We start from the raw sequence: 17,882 nt of genomic DNA, 5'->3' as shown, positions 1-17,882 counted from the left end.
AACATTTCTTATTATTATCACTGTTGAAAACAGTTGTGCTGCTCAATATGTTAGTGGAAACTGTGATACATTTTTTTTTCAGGATTCTTTGTTGAATAGAACAGCATTTACTTGAAAATAGAAATCTATTGTAACATGATAAATGTCTTTACTGTCGCTTTTGATAATTTTAATGCATTCTTGCTGAATTAAAATATACATTTCTTGAAAGAAATCTTACTGACCCCAAACTTTTGAATGGTAGTTACCTATATGTAAAACATCCAAGCATTTTTGTGAATAATATTTGTATGAATTCTTCATTATTTTAATTTGTGACACTGAACATGTGGACTTTGGATCATTCTCAAATATTCTCAAGTATTGCTAAATGCTTAGAAATGGTGTGAATTTGTTTAATCACTTTTTACACAAATTATGCCGATAATATAATTTTTCATCATTTTGTTGGCAGGTGGAACTGGCTCTGTGGGATACAGCTGGACAAGAGGACTACGACAGGCTGAGGCCCCTGTCCTACCCAGACACTGATGTCATCCTCATGTGCTTTTCCATAGACAGCCCTGACAGTTTGGGTGAGATAATTTCCTAATTTCGGCCTTTAAATATTTTATACAGTAAGACCACATTCCTGTAGTCACTGTATTGAAAACCATACTCTATTCACACAGAGAATATCCCAGAAAAATGGACGCCGGAGGTAAAACATTTCTGTCCAAATGTCCCAATAATTCTGGTGGGTAATAAAAAAGATTTACGGAATGATGATCACACTCGACGGGAGCTGCTGAAGATGAAACAGGTGTGTGAGCTAACACTTTCCTTTTTATAAAACAGTCACTATATTTTTATGGAAATAACATAAAAAAAATTTTTTTTGCTGTTATTGATTGGTGGAAAATTGCTGTTATTGCCGTGTTATGCTGTAGTGTACTAATGCCCTGTCTATGCTTTCTTCCTTGAACAGGAACCAGTTAAACCAGAGGAAGGACGAGACATGGCTAATCGCATCAATGCCTTCGGCTACCTTGAGTGTTCGGCTAAAACTAAGGAGGGTGTGAGGGAAGTGTTCGAAATGGCCACAAGAGCGGCGCTCCAAGCCAAAAAACGTGGCAAGAAGAATCCCTGCGCTTTGCTATAGAGAACGAGAGAGAGAACGAGGGAGGGAAAGGGGTAACCAAACTAGGCTAAGGAAAATGAAAGAGCTGTAAAAGTTAGCAAATAGAGGGAAGAAACGCCCCCTAGTGTTAATTATGTACTCGGGGGTCAGGGAGGGTAATTTTCAATCCAGGCCAAAGGAAACTACAGAAGATAGTAGGGTCAACTGCACCGGCAAAAACGGACTTAAACATTTTTATGGCCATCAGTCCTCTTTCAAATCAAGATTAGTTGACCTTAAGCCTTCAGACTGATCACAAGCGTAAGGATAGTCTATATGTAGGGTAAAGATTGACGTGGTTTCACAGTGGCTCACAATCACCGATTGCTTTTGGGGTGGGATTATATGCGATGTATTCTTTACCACATCATCTGCTTAGAAGATCGGCACTGTTAGCAAGAACAGAAACAAACGACTTGGTCTAAAAATATTCTTTTGGCACTAAGTGCATTATTCAGGGTGTAAAAGGCATTAGTTAGTACCCTACATCATGTATGCGATATGTCGAGCAGGGAGTTGTTTTTTTGGATCAAGACATTGGCCACACAACGTAATACTCCCGTGAACCCCTTTATAAACCTCCCAGGAACCCAGTGCCATCTTATGTAAAAGATTCATGCATGTCCTTCGTACTACGATTTTATGTTTAATGATCTTTTTTTCCTACATTAACATGCTAACACTGTTGGTTAACACAACCGGTTCCTCGGTGCTCTCCTGTCCTGTTGCAAAATTGGCGGTTTAGTCACTGGTTTAAAATAGCTGAAATAGTGGTAGCCTTACAATTCTTTATTCCAATAAGATTTAAATATATCTTTTTTTTTTTTTTGCCATTTGCCTATAAAATTCAAAGTAAGATGCATTAAGCAATGATCATACTAATTCAGCTTTTTTGTGAGTATTTTATGTGCTTGCTCATGTATTGTAATTAAAAAAAGAAAGACTTTGGGTTAATCAGCCTTTGTGGAGCTCAAAGCATAACCACAGCTTTGTATGTTGACTGTCAGACACTGTTCAATTTTGGCAATATATATATAAGTTTTGTAAAAGGTGACAGTAACATAACTCCATTTTCTCTCCCTTTTTTGTTTAATATTCCCCTATTTTTCTTCTGTACTGTATGTTTTTTCTTTTTTTGTGAAATTCTACTGGCTTATACTATATCATTTTTGCGTATTTTACAAATTCTAGTATCTTAGAATTTAAAGTTTTAAAAGAAACAAAGAAGGACAAAAGTAGCCAAAATGTGATTTTGAGAGAGCTGTTTAATGCCATATTATTAAATGCAAGTAATTTCTTAGAAGGGATTCTGCATTTCATTGTAAGAAAAGAAAAAAAGAGCCTTTGATGCATCAATTATCTTTTGTATACCAGTGCATCTTTGGATTTCCACAGACTCATTTGAAATGTATTGAAAAAATAAATTCTTATAGGGTAACTTTGCTTGGGTCTTTATTCTGTCTCTTCTCCGGGTTATGTTTGCGTAAAATACCGTAAAATGTCTTCACCAGCTAGATGTGGTCTTTAGTAAACAAGTACACATGCTGACAATGCTAGGAGTTAAAAGCGGAGGTAGATAACAAAAATACCAAACTGTTGCAGGTTAACACAGGCTTTAACACCATCAGTCAGTTTTTACAGTGATCTGTGCAATCCAGCCACAAATTCGTGATAATAGGGCTCTGCAATGAGAGAAAAACGTAAGTCACAGCCTTTCTCATGTTAAACTTTTCATTTAAAAGTACATAAATTACATGCTATCAAATTCTAATCTCAAATCCTACCAGGTGATCTGACATCTGACCTCCAGTGTGTAACAAACCTGAGTCTGGCTCAATGATGGCATGTCTGATGAGGAAGTCCAGAACCACCATGGCACAGTTCGGCTTAAACTCCTCACTGACCAGGAGATCTTTCACCTGAAATCAACACGTGACACAGGGGAGAATGGGGGTAAGATGTGCCACCCCTTAGTCTAGGAAACCGCACATATTTTAGAAAGCTGCCTGTGAGAGAAAAGTAACCATTTTCTATGCTAAAATTTTTTGCATGTCAAAGTATGTTTTCATGTTCAAAATACATTTCATGTCAAAGCAAACTTGTCAGTTTATTTTATATGAAATACATTACATAGCATTCAAACCTAAACTCACATTCTCTATTGGATAGTAGTAAAACGCTTGCACTTCTCCGTCTCCAATGTGAGGCTGAAAATTGAGAGGCAGCTCTAAATCAAAAACAAACTGACACTCAGGAAATATTCCTTCCTCATCTTCGTAGGTGTAGCTACAGAGAAAAGAGACAGAGGGAGGCATGAATTGGAGATTCAAGATTGCAGAACGTCTTTCAAATTAGCTAAACATAGTAAACAGTTTTCAGGCAGAAATGGTTCTTGTGACAGGCATTCATGTCTTTGATCACATTGACTTGTTCTAAGCCTGTGTGAAACTTGAATTCTGGTCATCTTCATTTGTGCGCACAGAATATTTCTCTGGAAACCTGCCAGTTGGAAGCTATTTCTGGCATTTCTGCTGTATTAATCAGTCTCTCTTGCAGGAGAGTTGAGAGAGTTTATATCTACCCTGATATGTGGGAAAGGTTTTGAATAGGGGAAAACTGTACCATGCATTTTAATCTTAAAAATCAGCAGTTACCAGTTGTTTTTGTGCTTCGCAATAGGTTCTAAATGATCTGTAATGACCTAACCTAAATAGTGGTATAGAAATAAGAAAAAAGGATTTAAGCACCTCACAGTTCCCACAGGACGCGCTTGCTCTGCCAGGCCTGGAGGGATGCAGGCCTCCTCTTCACACTCTTTTACCATGGTATGCCTTACACTACAGCCTGCTGCCAGTCCTCCAGCCGCCTGAGTGATAAATCAAATCCTTTAAAGACCCCATTACATCAAAATAGCTTTGAGGTAATCTTAATGCTAGTGTACTTCCAGAAGTTCAATGTAGTAATTTATAGCAAATATTACTCTGTATGTTTATATATATATAAATTATTTTCTACACTATTGACCCAAACTTGATGTACAGGGTAAGTACAATTAAAGTCTTACTTGGGGAAATTCCCACAGGTAAAGACAACAATGCAATGTGCAAAAATTAAAAACGGTGCAAACATAAATTCCATAGGCAACAGACTTACAAAACCCCACACAAAGGCAGAATACAATACACAAGTGTTTAAAGTGCTATATGTACATGAATGTACTATTTAAGTATGTATAAAATAAGTTGTGTAATTAAACGGCAGCAGTACAAATGTAGCACTAACATAATAAGAGGGATCCTTGAGGTCCAGTACTGAAGTGCAGAGAGTGTTGAAGGTAAGTTAAATGAGTGTGTAGTGTGAAGGAGTCATAGATCTATGTGTTAGAAGTAACAATATGATTCAACATACGTTGACTCAACCTGTGGTGTAAGCTTGGTTCGGCACTTCTTGTAATGAGCTGATTAATTAGTTTATTAATAAATTACCATGTTGTCCAGTCTTCCTGGATACGTCTGTTTGGTCAGAGATCGTCGTGCTAGCCACATATTAAGGTTGCCACTTGAATCCCGAGTGTAGCCATTGACATGGACGCCGTACCGTTTCACTCCAAACAGACCTGTATTCGACCATTATTTATAAACAGCTATAAGTGTCACTGTCTGTGACAAAGTAGAAGCATGAAATTAATATTTCATTAACATACTTGTAGCTGCTCTCTCCATATACATCAATGGAGGGTCGCAATACCTGGGCATCACAGCATATTGCTGAAAATAGAATTCATCCTACGTCAAAAGTGAGGAACAAATCAGGATTTATAAAGGCGAGAACTGCTATGAAAATGTCTGTTTGTATACGCCAACTTAAAGGCATGCTTACAAGGTTTTTGTACTCAAATTTACCAGTAATTCAAATAATCCAATTTTAATTAATTATATAATCTGATCCAATTAAATGTTTATTATAATGCAAGGATAAACAGACAATCACAATATGCATTAATATTATTTTACGCACAAATGAGCAACTGCTTTGTGATAATTGTCACTGAAATTAATAAAAAAATAAATAAAACAAGAATTTGAATTGATACACTTGTTGACACTGAGCTTGTATTTAAGATGAACTAAATCTGAAACTAAAACTAAATCCATAAAAAAAAACATTTTTGTTACCTGAAATAAAGTAACCGTTAAATGAAATAAAATCAAATGTAAAAAACTTTATTTCACATAGTTGCCAAGGCAATATTTCTCATTTTCGTTTAATTTAACTTGATGTATTTAAATAACTAAAACTGAATTAAAAATTAATAAAAACGATATAGACATTTATAAAATAAACAAAAACTACTAAAAATGACAAAACCACACAACAATGACTAAACTTGAACTAAAATTAAAATGAAAAAGGAAAGAAAAAAAATTCAAAACAACTGTCCAAGAGATAAGAATGAAGATGTGTAATTATCTAGCATGTACCAGAGACGTCTCACCTCATCTCTCCAGCCTATGAGACAGGTGAATGATGCCTCTCTCCTCAGCTCCTGCAAGACCTCATCCACAGCCACTGATCTGCTCTCAAAAGTGTCAAGTCCGGAGCAGAAGGTTATAGCGCTCCCATATGGTCTGAAGACAGCAGGAAAACGACCAAGAATTGATGCTACTTTTGGGGAAATCCATCCAACCTGTTCTCCAGCCACCTCAAAACGTAGACAGCTCTCTAAACTAGAACCTGGAATAAATCAATGCATTGATGTTGAGTAAATGAATGCACTTGTATATCAATTGTACATGTATATTATATTAGTATATTAGTCAATTGTAAACAACAAAAATAAAGTAATAAAATGTTTCCCTTGCACCTTGAATACAGAATAGTGTACAGAACTTTAAAAAAAAAAAATATATATATATATAAACATCTATATTAATTATTTTTTTTTAGGTTTTCTTGACATTTACATGTTTTTTTTTTTTAATTTACAAATTAAATTTTTGAGTCATGGATATCAAGTAGGCTAGTCGTCTTTACTCGTTACAAATCTTTTGATTCAGAAACTGACATTTTTTTCATAATGGAAGAGCCTTTGTCAGCATGAATTGAATTTTAATATATTTTTACAGATCAAGGAAGATTTCATTGACCTATATATGGCATGTGAATTCATGCTGGATCACATGCATATGGATTGCTCCGTGTCATATGATTATTTTAATATTTCCCCACCTGGTAGATGAAAGTTATTCATTCGACGCAGGAGTTGGAGCATTTTCTCCGACCACGAAGCCATTCTGTCGATTTCACACGTGTAACAGTTAATTGTCCGTTCAGAAAGCGTGCATTATGATTTTGGGGGATTTGCGCTTGATTTGCCGTTGACATGCTGTCATACACCCACGGGCTTCATGCTCGCCTCCATTGTTGCGGTTCCTGTTGATGTGAGCGCTGATTGGGTGGCAGGTTCTGTTGATCTGCGCGCTGATTGGTTGAAGCTCTATGACGAGATCTTGAAGAGCTGCTCACATGGGCGAATGTAGAACAAAACAAAGGCCGCTCAGAATGTTACTGGACCAAAATGCTTTATAGCGAATGCCAGTGTTGCCTAATCCGCGGAATTGGGATTGTTTTTCATATATGCGGGTTGAAGCGACACCAATAAGGTGATGTTTATCCACTGGGATGCGAATTTTACCAGGGGAAACCCGCCAAAAAAACGTGTATTTTACCCCCTCGAAACGCCATTGGGCTAGTTTTGAGTAGCAATTGGGCGGGGTTTGTTGTGAAAACCTGGCAACCCTGATGTATGCTGAATATTCAACACTGAATAACAGGTCATGTTATATGGGAAAGGGGTTATTGATCAGTTATGTTCTGTGGGTCTTCAGTCATTTTACGAGTTCACATCAAATAATCTTTGTGATACAGCATTGGCTTGTGGTTTGGCACAGACAGTGAGATAAGATCAGTTTATATACCATCCTTTTGTGATTGACAGTATTAAATCAACATGCTCATTATTTATGTCTATAAGTGACAATTTGGTTAAAACAACCTAATATGAATGACAAAGTAAGTCATGGCCCATTAGTTTTTCATTCATGTTCTTTACAGGGTCTTTACATTGATTGCACCAGGCTAAAATCCTTGAAATATTAACCACAATTTCCACCAAAATACCAACTTTCAATGGCATTTTTGCCTCAAGCTATGTATCATTGCCATGCTCAGGCATAGATACATTAGATACAGTCGAAATACAGTCATATAGTCTACTGCTTTTGTGCCAATGAATAACAGGATTTATCCAAACCCTAACAAAGAGATCCATTGCAGATACAGACAGAGAGAGAGAGAGGGACAGCAAAAGTGTTGGTTACATTGCATCGCTGTAATCTGCACCACAATTCTGGGGTCAGATCTCCCTCTGAGCACTAAAAATATACAGACAGTAATCACTGTTGTTAGAGGACTGAGAAGTATCTAGTAGTAGGCGGCTTTTTAATGAGTCAAGAAAAGCAAACTGTTCCCAAGTGCACACAGCTAGATAAGAGATAAACAGAAGAGATACGTTTCTTTGCAGGGGTTGCTTTCTATCTTTCTATCTATCTATCTATCTATCTATCTATCTATCTATCTATCTATCTGTTATTCTAGCTATCTCTCTATTGTTCTTTCATTCTGTTGATCTGTCATTCTATCTATCGTTCCATCTGTCTGTTGTTCCGTCTATCTATTGTTCTTCTATCTATCTTTTATTCAGTCATTCTATCTGTCTTGAGTCAGTCACATTCTCTAAACTGTCTGGGCGGTAGATTAATCATGTTCTCGACAGGCTTGGCTCCAGCCGTGTGTGTGGACGGCTGGGGAATTCTAGGAAAAAGTAAACACTGATTCTCAAGTTGTCATAAAGAAAATGCAACGCACTAGACTGTTTGCTGTCTGGGGTTGGCTTACTTCAGTTGTATATCAAACCATATTTTTGGAAGCGTCTTCAAATACACTCTCATTCCAAAAGTGGACCGCAGATGAAGGATGTTGCTAAACTTATTTCTGTGTTATTTGTTTGAGACATTTATATCTGGTCTAATCTGTTTTTTGGTCAGACTCCGAGCAGGTGTATAAGGTAAACCCAAAGGCAGGAAGATGTGGGTGGCGTGTTTACCTGTTTTAAATGATTGTTTGTCTTCTTGAACATTCAGAGTTTTTATTTTGAATGAAAGACAGGAAGCTCAGGGCATGTCTAGGGGGGGAGTATTACATCAAATTGCTTAATAATTTTCTGTGTGGGAGGCAAAAACAAAGAAAGGCTATAACAAACTGCAGTGTAGGAGATGCAGACAGAATTAAGTAGAACTAAATTACTTATTTGTCCCAGCCTGCTCCAAACACATTTTATATAATCATAACAAGCTTACACTTGTGTACTAATGTAGTGCTAGCTGACCACATTTATTTGCACTGATTAAGGTCCATATTCTTAAAAGCCGTTATTCCAATAAAAAAGGTTTACATGCTTCACAGTGATTGGAATATTCCTCTACACATGGTAATTGAAACATAAGACATCTATTAATGTTAGTTTGTGAAATGTTTGAAAAAAAAAAATTGTTCTCAATCCAAACGTATTTCTTCAAAATCAAAAATGTTTTAACACCTAAAAGTACAAATTAATATTTTGTTATGTTAAATGGATATTCTGGATAAGGTATCTAGATGATAAAGAATAATATGTCATATTGTTGTGATTGTTAGAAATATTTTGGAATATTTGCTAAGCTATTTCACACTGTTTACCAGATTTATTTGACTTGCACGTAAATTTGGAATAATATACACTGCCATTCAAAAGCTTGAGGTCACTAAGATTTTTTATTACTTTAATTCCTTTTTAAAGTATTTCATTTTTAAATACTTAAAAAAAAAAACTTTTATTCAGCAAGTATTTATTAAAATATTTTATTTCAGATAAATGCTGTTCGTTTGAACTTTCTATTCATCAAAGAATAATTTTCAGGTTTTTTTTTTTTATATTAAGCAGCACAACTGTTCTCAACATTGATAATAAGATGAAATCTTTAGTGAGAACCAAATGAGCATATTAGAATGATATCTGAAGGAAATCTGCAATAAATTATATTTTAAAATATATTAAAAATAGAAAACCGATATTTCAGAATATGACCGTTTTTATGAACTTTTGAATGGTACTGTAGATTTATTTTATTGCAAATGAACATGGTTATTTACTCAAGCAGTTTAGTATAGTCTAAGTTTACATGTGTTACTATTTTTGTAAATGATTACACTTGTGATTTTTGCCTAGCTGGACAGACCCAAACCATATTCAGGGATCCAGAATATTAAGACCTGAGGGTTGACTCTTATGACTCAAGTAAGCAACCACATAGTGACATCCTGGCAACCCCATTAGCCTAGAATAATGGCAGAACATTGATTGTAAAAATGTTCTCCATTAAGATAATTTCAGTTTCTTATTTATGTCAATAATTAAACTACTCAGAAAGTGGTACAATAATTCTCTGTAATGTTATTTAATGAAGTGGTTGTCATAGCAATAGTGCTCCTATGCAGTGTAATGGCCACACTGGACAGAAAGGGGCTGCATGGTCAAGCAAGGTTGCAAAAGGCAATGGAACTTGAAGAATTTCTCAGGACTGTGGTGCCGTTGGCCCTTGGACAAACAAAGCTACCTTTCATATCATCAGGCTCCCTACAGACCAATGTTTTCTCTGCTCTTCCATCAAACTTGCACTAGCAGTGAAGCACAAACAATAATGAGCGTTTTAAGAGAGACTTAAAGCTATGTTTTTTTCATCAACATAAATCTGAAATCCCACACACCAGAAGTGCATCCGTTGACGTCAGAACATTAAATCGTGTCAAAGATAAGATTTTTTTTTCCCTTGAGGATGCTCTAATAGTTTGTTTGGCTCTCGGGACTGTTGGGCATTCGTTGAGAGGGAAAGGAGAGGCGGTTGGTCTTCAGGCCAAGTGAAAGAGGCGCTTTGTTGAAACTGTTTTGATTTTATTTTTTCCCTCTCACTCCCCTGCTTCCGTTCCATTCCTTCCTCCTCACTCTGCTCTCACCTTTGCATTTCGTTTTTCCTCGGAGGGACGGGTGATGGGTTGAACATGATTTCCAGAGGCAGAATATAACTGGCCTTTCAGAAGGTGCAGCCCTCAGAGTCATTGAGACAGCTGTCTCTAGCAGATCATACCTGAACTGACTCCAGCGTACATTAACAATGTACAAGCCTTTAGCTTTGTGTCTGTGTCTGTGTTTAGCACTTTTAGTGGCTGAAGGAAAACGAGAAAAGGGAAGAAGACAGAGACAGAGGAACTCCAGACGATTCTTATCTGCTGAAGATGCACCTGAGTATGATAACCGATTCCTTCCAGGTGAGTAATAGCATTTTATTTAAGCCAAAACATAAGATAAGATAATAAGAGAAGAAGATACAGTTTTCTAATATTGTGATTTTATATTTATATTTATTGTGCAATTGTCAAAAAGTGGTTAAGCAAAAAAAATTAACAAAAATAAGACATTTTAAAAGTATGTGTGTGTATAATTATTATTAAATATTCATTGTGCAGTTTTATTTAGAAAAATAAGTGGTTACACTGAATTATGATGAGCTAAGATGAAAGGTCTATACAATATTTGGATAATAAAAGTATTTGGACAAAAGTCTTACTTAAAAATGTTTGAATGGCAGTGCATTATATAACAAAACATTAAACTAAGTGGCATTTATTTGACAGAACACAAATACATTTCAAGCAAAACAATTTACATAATTTGTTTTGTTGCTAGGACACCATTGTTAACTTAAAGCAAACTGACATCATGCACTAATAATAAATTATATATTTTTTTATTTAATTTGATATTATTTTGTTATTTAAAATTAAATGTTATTATTATATTATATTATATTATAATGCATTGTCATTCTTGCATTTTAAATGTGGATTAAGTGTCAAATTACTTGTTGGAGCCACTTTGTGCAGAATTCTGAAATTTTGTGTGTTTGGATACATGCCAGGTCATAGCAGTCAGTGCTTGGTGAATGGGATTTCTCTGTTTGAGGGGGTTGTCTGGTCTCCGGAGCCTTGCAGTGTGTGCCAGTGTAAACATGGAGCAGTGAGCTGCCGAACCATCCCCTGCCCAGCCAGAGGTTTGGGAACCATCATCTCTCTATCTCCCAGCAGGATTCTTTGATTAATAGAATTATTTGAATTAGAAATATTTGAAATATAAATATTTGTATTTGAAAACTTTTGAACAGTAGGCCTAGTTCTATTCTACCTTCTTTTTTTTGAAGGTAGAATACCTTCAAAAATTACATTCAAATAGTAATTGGATTAGCAATTTGTAGTAAGAGCTAAAGAGAACGGTGGGCACCCTGTGGTGATACAGGCTGGAAATAGGCTTTTAGTGTGGTGCAGTGCAGTGCTGGGAAAGGTGCCATAAGGGAGTGGGATGCTTGGTGGTGGGTACTGATTTTCTGTTTGCCACACCATGTATAGCTTCACCCACCTTGAACTCTGTGGCCAGTAAGTCCAGTCCAATATCTGCGGGGAAAACAAGCTCGAAAAACAGACTGACAGGAAATGGAAAACCATCTGTGGGGACGAAGGTTCTGGAGGTGAAACCAAAGAAGAACAAGATGGTGGTCACCCCAGCAAAAGAAGTATGTAGATGTGCATGAGAAAATGTAGTATGCTTCATATACTTCATACTGATTTTTTCCCCTCATTAGTGTACTTATTTACCTTTAGATATGTATTTGATGGTTTTAACTGGTTTAGGGTGGTCTGTCTGCTCTTTTTAGGCTATGCTGGTGCTAAGCTGGTTTACCTGGTCGGCCTATCGGTCTTCCATTGTTGCCAGATGAAAAGTATACTTTTGCCAGATCAAAAGTAACCATTTTGGTTCCTCAGATAACCTTTCAGTGCACCGTTCTTAAAAGAACCATTTTTTCTCAGCGTGAAGAACATTTTATAGTTTAAAGAACCTTTTGTGCAATGGAAAGATTCTATGGATGTTAACAATTCCTCATGGAACCATCAATACCAATAAAGAACCTTTATTTTAAGAGTATTAAACCAGACCAGCTAAGAATAGCAAACCACTTTAGGCTAGTTTTAGGCAGATTTTACCTCTTTTAATTGTTCTTAAACATTTATGTTGTCTATTCAGCCACCCTCAAATGTCCCTAAGAAGCAAGTGAAGACAAACCAGGAGGTGATTGTGAGTCTGGATCCTAGTAAACTGCCTAAGACCCCTATAATATCCACAGGACCTCAGTATATGAGACCAGTCCATTTTGATATTGATGACCACGATGATGATGACTATCTAGAGGACGACAGTGACAGTGATGATGATGACGATGATAACCGCAGCATTCTGGTGTTCAGATCTGCTCTTCGCCCTGTAGCAATCGAAAGACGAGTAATGCCGCCCACACTCAAACCAGCCATACCACGAGCAGAACCAGCCTTTGCTCTTCCTACAAGAAAATCTGTGATACTGCCCACTGCAAGGCCACTGCCAGCCCCCAGTGGGCGATCGGTGGATAGAGGTATTGGCCGTCCAATCGTCCGCACCTCTGTTCATATGGAGTCTCTCCCAGCAGGCTGCCTGCTTTCAGAGTCTCTTATAGCTTGTGGAAACACTTACCTTACCCAAATGCCCATCATCAAAGATGCAGGGGTCAGGAGTCTCTTTCTTGCAGGTGAGGTGAGCGCAGTTCACCTTGCTCATGAAGACAGATAATTATCTACGTGTATTATAAGATAATACATGTAGATATATTTGTCTTAGAGAATATACCTTGAATTAAGTGTATTTTCTTACCTCATTGACATATTGTTTTTTCTTCATTTAGGCTAAACCTAATTCCTTATATACTATATATACACTACCATTCAGAAGTTGTGTGTGTGTGTTTTAAAAGAAATAAATTATCCAAAAATGCATTAAATTGATCAAAAGTGATAATAATTATTTTTTACATTATTACAAAAAATTATACTTCTTTTGAAGTCTCTCTTCATCAAAAAATAGAAAATAGATATTATTAATTGTAAAAAATATTTAACAATGTTTAGATTTTTACTGAATTTTTGATCAAATAAATGCAGCCTTGGTTAGCATGAAAGCCTTTATTCAAAAACTTAAAAAATCTTACCGAACCCAGGAGTTGCAAAGTTTGGGTTCAGTAAGATTTTAAAAGTTTTTGAAATATATTTAAAGAAATATTTGTCATAATGTGAGATATGAAGTTGTGACATACAAAAATTGTATACATGTACAAATTGTGACATAAAAAGTCAAAATTATGAGATGGAAACTACTTTTTTAATTTTGTTAAATTAAGAGGGGGTTTAGAGTCTGGCAATAGGGTTCTGTGTTATTAGAGTTTGACAGATGTTCTTGCATGTTTTTACTGAGTTCTAACATAATCTGTCAGTGTCCAATTGTTTGTCCATCAGATGATTTTCTGTATGTGGCACTGCAAGAGCTGGCACTGAAATTAGAGAAGTGTAAACAGAGCACACCGTCATCCAGAAAGAGGTGAAAAATGACTCTTGTCTTCCTGGAATTTTGCAGATAACAAAATCAGCAAGATCCCATCGCATGCTCTAGCAGGTCTTCCCAACCTGGAGTGGCTCGACCTCAGCAAGAACAAGCTGGATGTTTTCTCTTTGGGACCAAATGTGTTTCGGGTGAGATGCAGTCAAATAAACTTTATTGTATTAGCAAGTGTACTGACACATAACTCATTCTGTTTGTTTTCATATTCCATTTGTGATCACATAACAATGGTCGTGATATTTCTTTGGACTCTTTCTTTGAATAGTGGTCAGATTAATGTAGATCTGCAAAAATGGAGACTGCTTTGTGATCTGTTTGTTATCTGTTACAATGGTGAGTTATCAGGCCTTATGGTGTGGCACAGTGCAAGCTTGATATTTAGCAAGTAGCTGACGTGTTTTCGCAAGATGCCAGGTCACCGAGACAATTCTCACCAATATATATATATGACAGAGCAGAATAGGGTTTTTTTCACATGTTCACTGTACTTCTGTGTTTACCTGTGCTCGGTAGCATGATGGGTAAATGTCTGTTCCTCATGCCAGATGAACTTTGAATATCTGTGTTGTGTAATTTCTGCTTCTGTGACTTGCAGCAAGCTTTGAAATATTTCCAGTCTGGCTTTGACAGTGTCATGAGTTTCTTCTCGGCCCGTTGCAGAACTTGATGAGGCTCAGGAGGTTGAACCTTGATGGAAACAACTTCACTAAAGTGCCGGCTCTCCCTCCCTCACTGGTGGAGCTGAAGATCAACGATAATAAACTCAGTGGTCTCACTCCCCACAGCTTTCAGGGTAAACACAAAACCACAGTGTCCGTATGAACTCACTATTCAACACTTGAGTCTGGTAAAAAAAAGTTTCATGTTAGGGGTTAATCTGGGCATTTTAAAATGACTTTTGTCTACTTGCCAGTCAGTTCATGCTTAATCCAGTGATTTATGGTACGCTAACTATAGCCCATAGGAAAGAAAAATCACAAAAGAAACCTTTTTAATGTTTATTCTAGACAGAAATTAGTTTAAATGGAGAGCAAATTCCTAAGAAAATGACCCCAGTCATCTCAAAATGTGCTCAGATTTACCAAGGTACTAAAATCCGAAATCAATAGTCAGAGATTTCTGAACTCAAATATTTCTCATGAACAGTTATCTCTTTTATTTATTCAGAAGTTTGGGGTTAGCGAGATTTTACATTTTTTTTTCCGAAAAGAATTAAGGATGCATTAAATTGATCAAAAATGAGAGAAAAGACATTTCTATTGCAGATAAATGCTTTTTTTTCCATTAAATAATCCAGTTTCCCCAAAAAATATTTAGAAGAAATGTTTCTTGAGCACCAAATCAGCGTATAAGAATGATTTCTGAAGGATCATCTAATACTGAAGACTGGAGTAATGGCTTTGCCATCACAGGAATAGATTACATTTTTAAATATATCAAAATAGACAGTTATTTAGACAGTTATATATTAAATAAACAGTTATTTTAAATTCTAATAATATTTCACAATATTACGTTTTGTACTGTATTTTTAAAATATTTAAAAATCTTACTGACCCCAAACTTTTGAAGTTTAAATGAAACATAACTGGGACTTCTATTAAGCTTCCAAATACTGGCAAATACTGACAAACTAAGAGTAAATGCCATATTTGGGTAATTTAATGTTATGTTTGCCTCAGGTTTGTCCCAGCTGCTGACACTGGAGTTAGAGGATAATTATTTCCACGATGGAAACGTCTCTCCTCTGGCCTTCAAGCCTCTGAGAAGGCTGATTTACCTAAGACTGGATGACAACAAGTTCAGGGCTATTCCCTCTGGTCTGCCTATTTCAGTACAGGTCAGTTACATTTTGTGTCTCAAAAGGCCAAAATTTAGTTATGTAGTGCAGTATATAATGGAATGTTGTTGATTTATAATGTCTTCAGGAGCTGCACCTTTCTGACAACAAGATAGAGGTGGTCCATTCAGGGCTGCTCAACAAGACCACAAACCTGAGAGTCCTGAACCTCAGCCATAACCGAATCCGAGAGGACCGCATTCATCCAAGAGCATGGATACACTTGCTGTGAGTTCAGATCACAGTTCTCTGCCTCTATCTCTGCTGTAATGTGCCATCTTGTGGACAATTACTGTATTTTATATGGTGAATAAAGAGTGGGAGCAGTTGTATAAAAACTAATAATTGAAATCTAAAAATTTCAATCAATGTGCATTCATACTTTATGATGCTTCAAAGATATTCAAATAATCATTATTGATGTACAGAGTCATGTGATGTAATTGTACATTATAATTTTATTTTATACAGTTTGGATTTGATCAAAAATACATTAAAAATATTGTGAAATTTTGCTATTTAAAATAACTTTTTTATTTATTTTAAAATGTAATTTATTCCTTTATTGTCTTCTGTTCAATGTCATGCATCCTTGCTGAATTGACTTATTAATTTCTTAAAATAATATTACTGACTGGCTCCAAACCTTTGAATGGTAGTTTGGGAGGCACAAAAGATATTATCATTTCAAAAATCAGTTACCAAAAATGGACACCCTGTTAGACAACTGCTCTAAACGTTTACTAATAACTATTAGTGTCACTGTGAACAAAAAGTACATGAACTTTTGGAAATGTATTTGACATAATATAACATGTAGTTACATAATAATATAAAATTAATATAATAGCATAATAGTAACATAATAACATAATAGTATAAAATTCATTATTTAGTATATAATAAAGTATTTCAAAACTATCTTGAAGCATCTTCAAAAATGCCTTTATCCACAGAAAACTGGAGTATTTAGACCTTTCCCACAATAAGCTGGTTCACGTTCCCTCTTTCCTGCCGGTTGGCCTGCGGCAACTCATCTTGCATCACAACCAAATTGAGCGCATCCCTGGCTATGTGTTCGGCCACCTGCAACCTGGTCTGGAGTCCCTGCAGCTGTCTTACAACCGTCTGCGTGAAGACGGGATAAATGAAGTGTCCTTTCTGGGCCTGTACAACTCACTGACTGAACTGCTGTTGGACCATAACCAGCTCAGATCAATCCCACGAAGCATTCTACAGTTAAAGAACCTGCAGCACCTGAGACTGAACCATAACTACATCAGGTTAGTGAATCTGTCTGTCTGTCTGTCTGTCTGTCTGTCGGTCTGTCTGTTTTAACCTGATCTTCTCCCATTAGCTACATCACTATGAACTCTTTGTGTGACACTACGGCCCGTGAGGACTCCCTGCTGGTGTCTGTTCACCTGGAGTACAACCTGATCGACCGCCGCCTCATTCCGCCAACAGCCTTCTCCTGCATCAAAACCTACCAGAGCGTCCTTCTGCGGCCCCAGAGATACGAAGAGCACCAGGAATGAAAGCGTTTTTTGGGGCTGTAGTTTACAATGCATCTCAGTTCAAGGCATAATTCAGAGTTTTAAGTGAAATGAAGATAAAGATGCAGCACATCTTTCACACCAGAGGCCTTTCATTTTGTGTAAGTTGTGTTTTAGTTGCGTTCTGACCATCTCTTCTCTGTCTCATTGGGGTCACATATGCTCATGCCTTTTTTTCTGCTTTACTACAACTAAAAACTACTGCAGACATTTGCTGTTTGATGTTAGTATTGGCTGTGTTTATGCTTTAACAGATTTGCAGGGCTTTTTGCACAGATTTACATGGTGCTAAATGTCCATCTATCCTGTTGCAGTTGACATCATATTTTTGTGTATGTCTGTTGTTGTTGTTGTTTGTTATCATATCTAATATCTGTCTTGGTTTGTTTTATACGTGTATGTCCGCAATTTACAATCTCTTATAAAGCAAACTTGTTTGTGCAAGGATTTCTTTCTTTTGTTTCAAAGTATATGCAAAGGGTTTTTAATATATCAGCTTTATACATTATTTATTTCTTGATTAAACTGCAATGCATCACATATTTTTATTTTAATACCATTTTAACAATTTTCAGTAGCAAAGGTTTTGACTTTTATATTCAGTTTTGTGATACTGGGTGTTGTCTGTGCTTTTGTATTCTCTCTGCCACAAACTACAATAAAGGTGACAATTCATCTGGAGTCAGAAAGACTTGT

At 36.3% G+C, this 17,882-nt stretch overlaps 3 protein-coding genes across 4 annotated transcripts; 2 read left to right on the top strand and 1 right to left on the bottom strand.

Moving 5' to 3' along the window:
- Positions 1 to 326: 326 nt before the first annotated feature.
- On the top strand, positions 327 to 2,597 carry LOC107700318 (rho-related GTP-binding protein RhoA-A-like). The gene is made up of 4 exons (XM_016501947.1): positions 327 to 383; positions 455 to 575; positions 672 to 802; positions 968 to 2,597. The coding sequence occupies exons 1-4, from the start codon at positions 327 to 329 to the stop codon at positions 1,139 to 1,141; spliced, it is 483 nt and encodes a 160-aa protein (XP_016357433.1). The 3' UTR covers positions 1,142 to 2,597.
- On the bottom strand, positions 1,662 to 6,690 carry tpk2 (thiamin pyrophosphokinase 2). 2 transcript variants are annotated; one of them, XM_016500453.1, is made up of 8 exons: positions 6,389 to 6,690; positions 5,655 to 5,893; positions 4,863 to 4,944; positions 4,645 to 4,775; positions 3,907 to 4,025; positions 3,313 to 3,445; positions 2,982 to 3,078; positions 1,662 to 2,841 (listed from the first exon to the last, which is right to left on the bottom strand). In XM_016500453.1, exons 1-8 carry the CDS (start codon positions 6,450 to 6,452, stop codon positions 2,795 to 2,797), a joined length of 912 nt encoding a protein of 303 aa, XP_016355939.1. In that variant the 5' UTR covers positions 6,453 to 6,690; the 3' UTR covers positions 1,662 to 2,794. The 2 variants fall into 2 exon arrangements, with proteins under 2 accessions (XP_016355939.1, XP_016355947.1); XM_016500461.1 differs by having other exon boundaries at positions 4,863 to 4,926.
- On the top strand, positions 4,810 to 17,645 carry LOC107699266 (extracellular matrix protein 2-like). The gene is made up of 11 exons (XM_016500472.1): positions 4,810 to 4,820; positions 10,361 to 10,582; positions 11,233 to 11,364; positions 11,717 to 11,880; positions 12,390 to 12,927; positions 13,806 to 13,921; positions 14,451 to 14,583; positions 15,473 to 15,630; positions 15,719 to 15,858; positions 16,587 to 16,913; positions 16,988 to 17,645. The coding sequence occupies exons 2-11, from the start codon at positions 10,429 to 10,431 to the stop codon at positions 17,166 to 17,168; spliced, it is 2,043 nt and encodes a 680-aa protein (XP_016355958.1). The 5' UTR covers positions 4,810 to 4,820; positions 10,361 to 10,428; the 3' UTR covers positions 17,169 to 17,645.
- Positions 17,646 to 17,882: the final 237 nt, after the last annotated feature.

Source organism: Sinocyclocheilus anshuiensis, unplaced genomic scaffold (assembly GCF_001515605.1).
Source record: "Sinocyclocheilus anshuiensis isolate Anshui unplaced genomic scaffold, SAMN03320099.WGS_v1.1 scaffold477, whole genome shotgun sequence".
Taxonomy (NCBI): domain Eukaryota; kingdom Metazoa; phylum Chordata; class Actinopteri; order Cypriniformes; family Cyprinidae; genus Sinocyclocheilus; species Sinocyclocheilus anshuiensis.
Note: the sequence above shows the minus strand (reverse complement) of the source record. Positions and strands in the feature narration are given on the sequence as shown.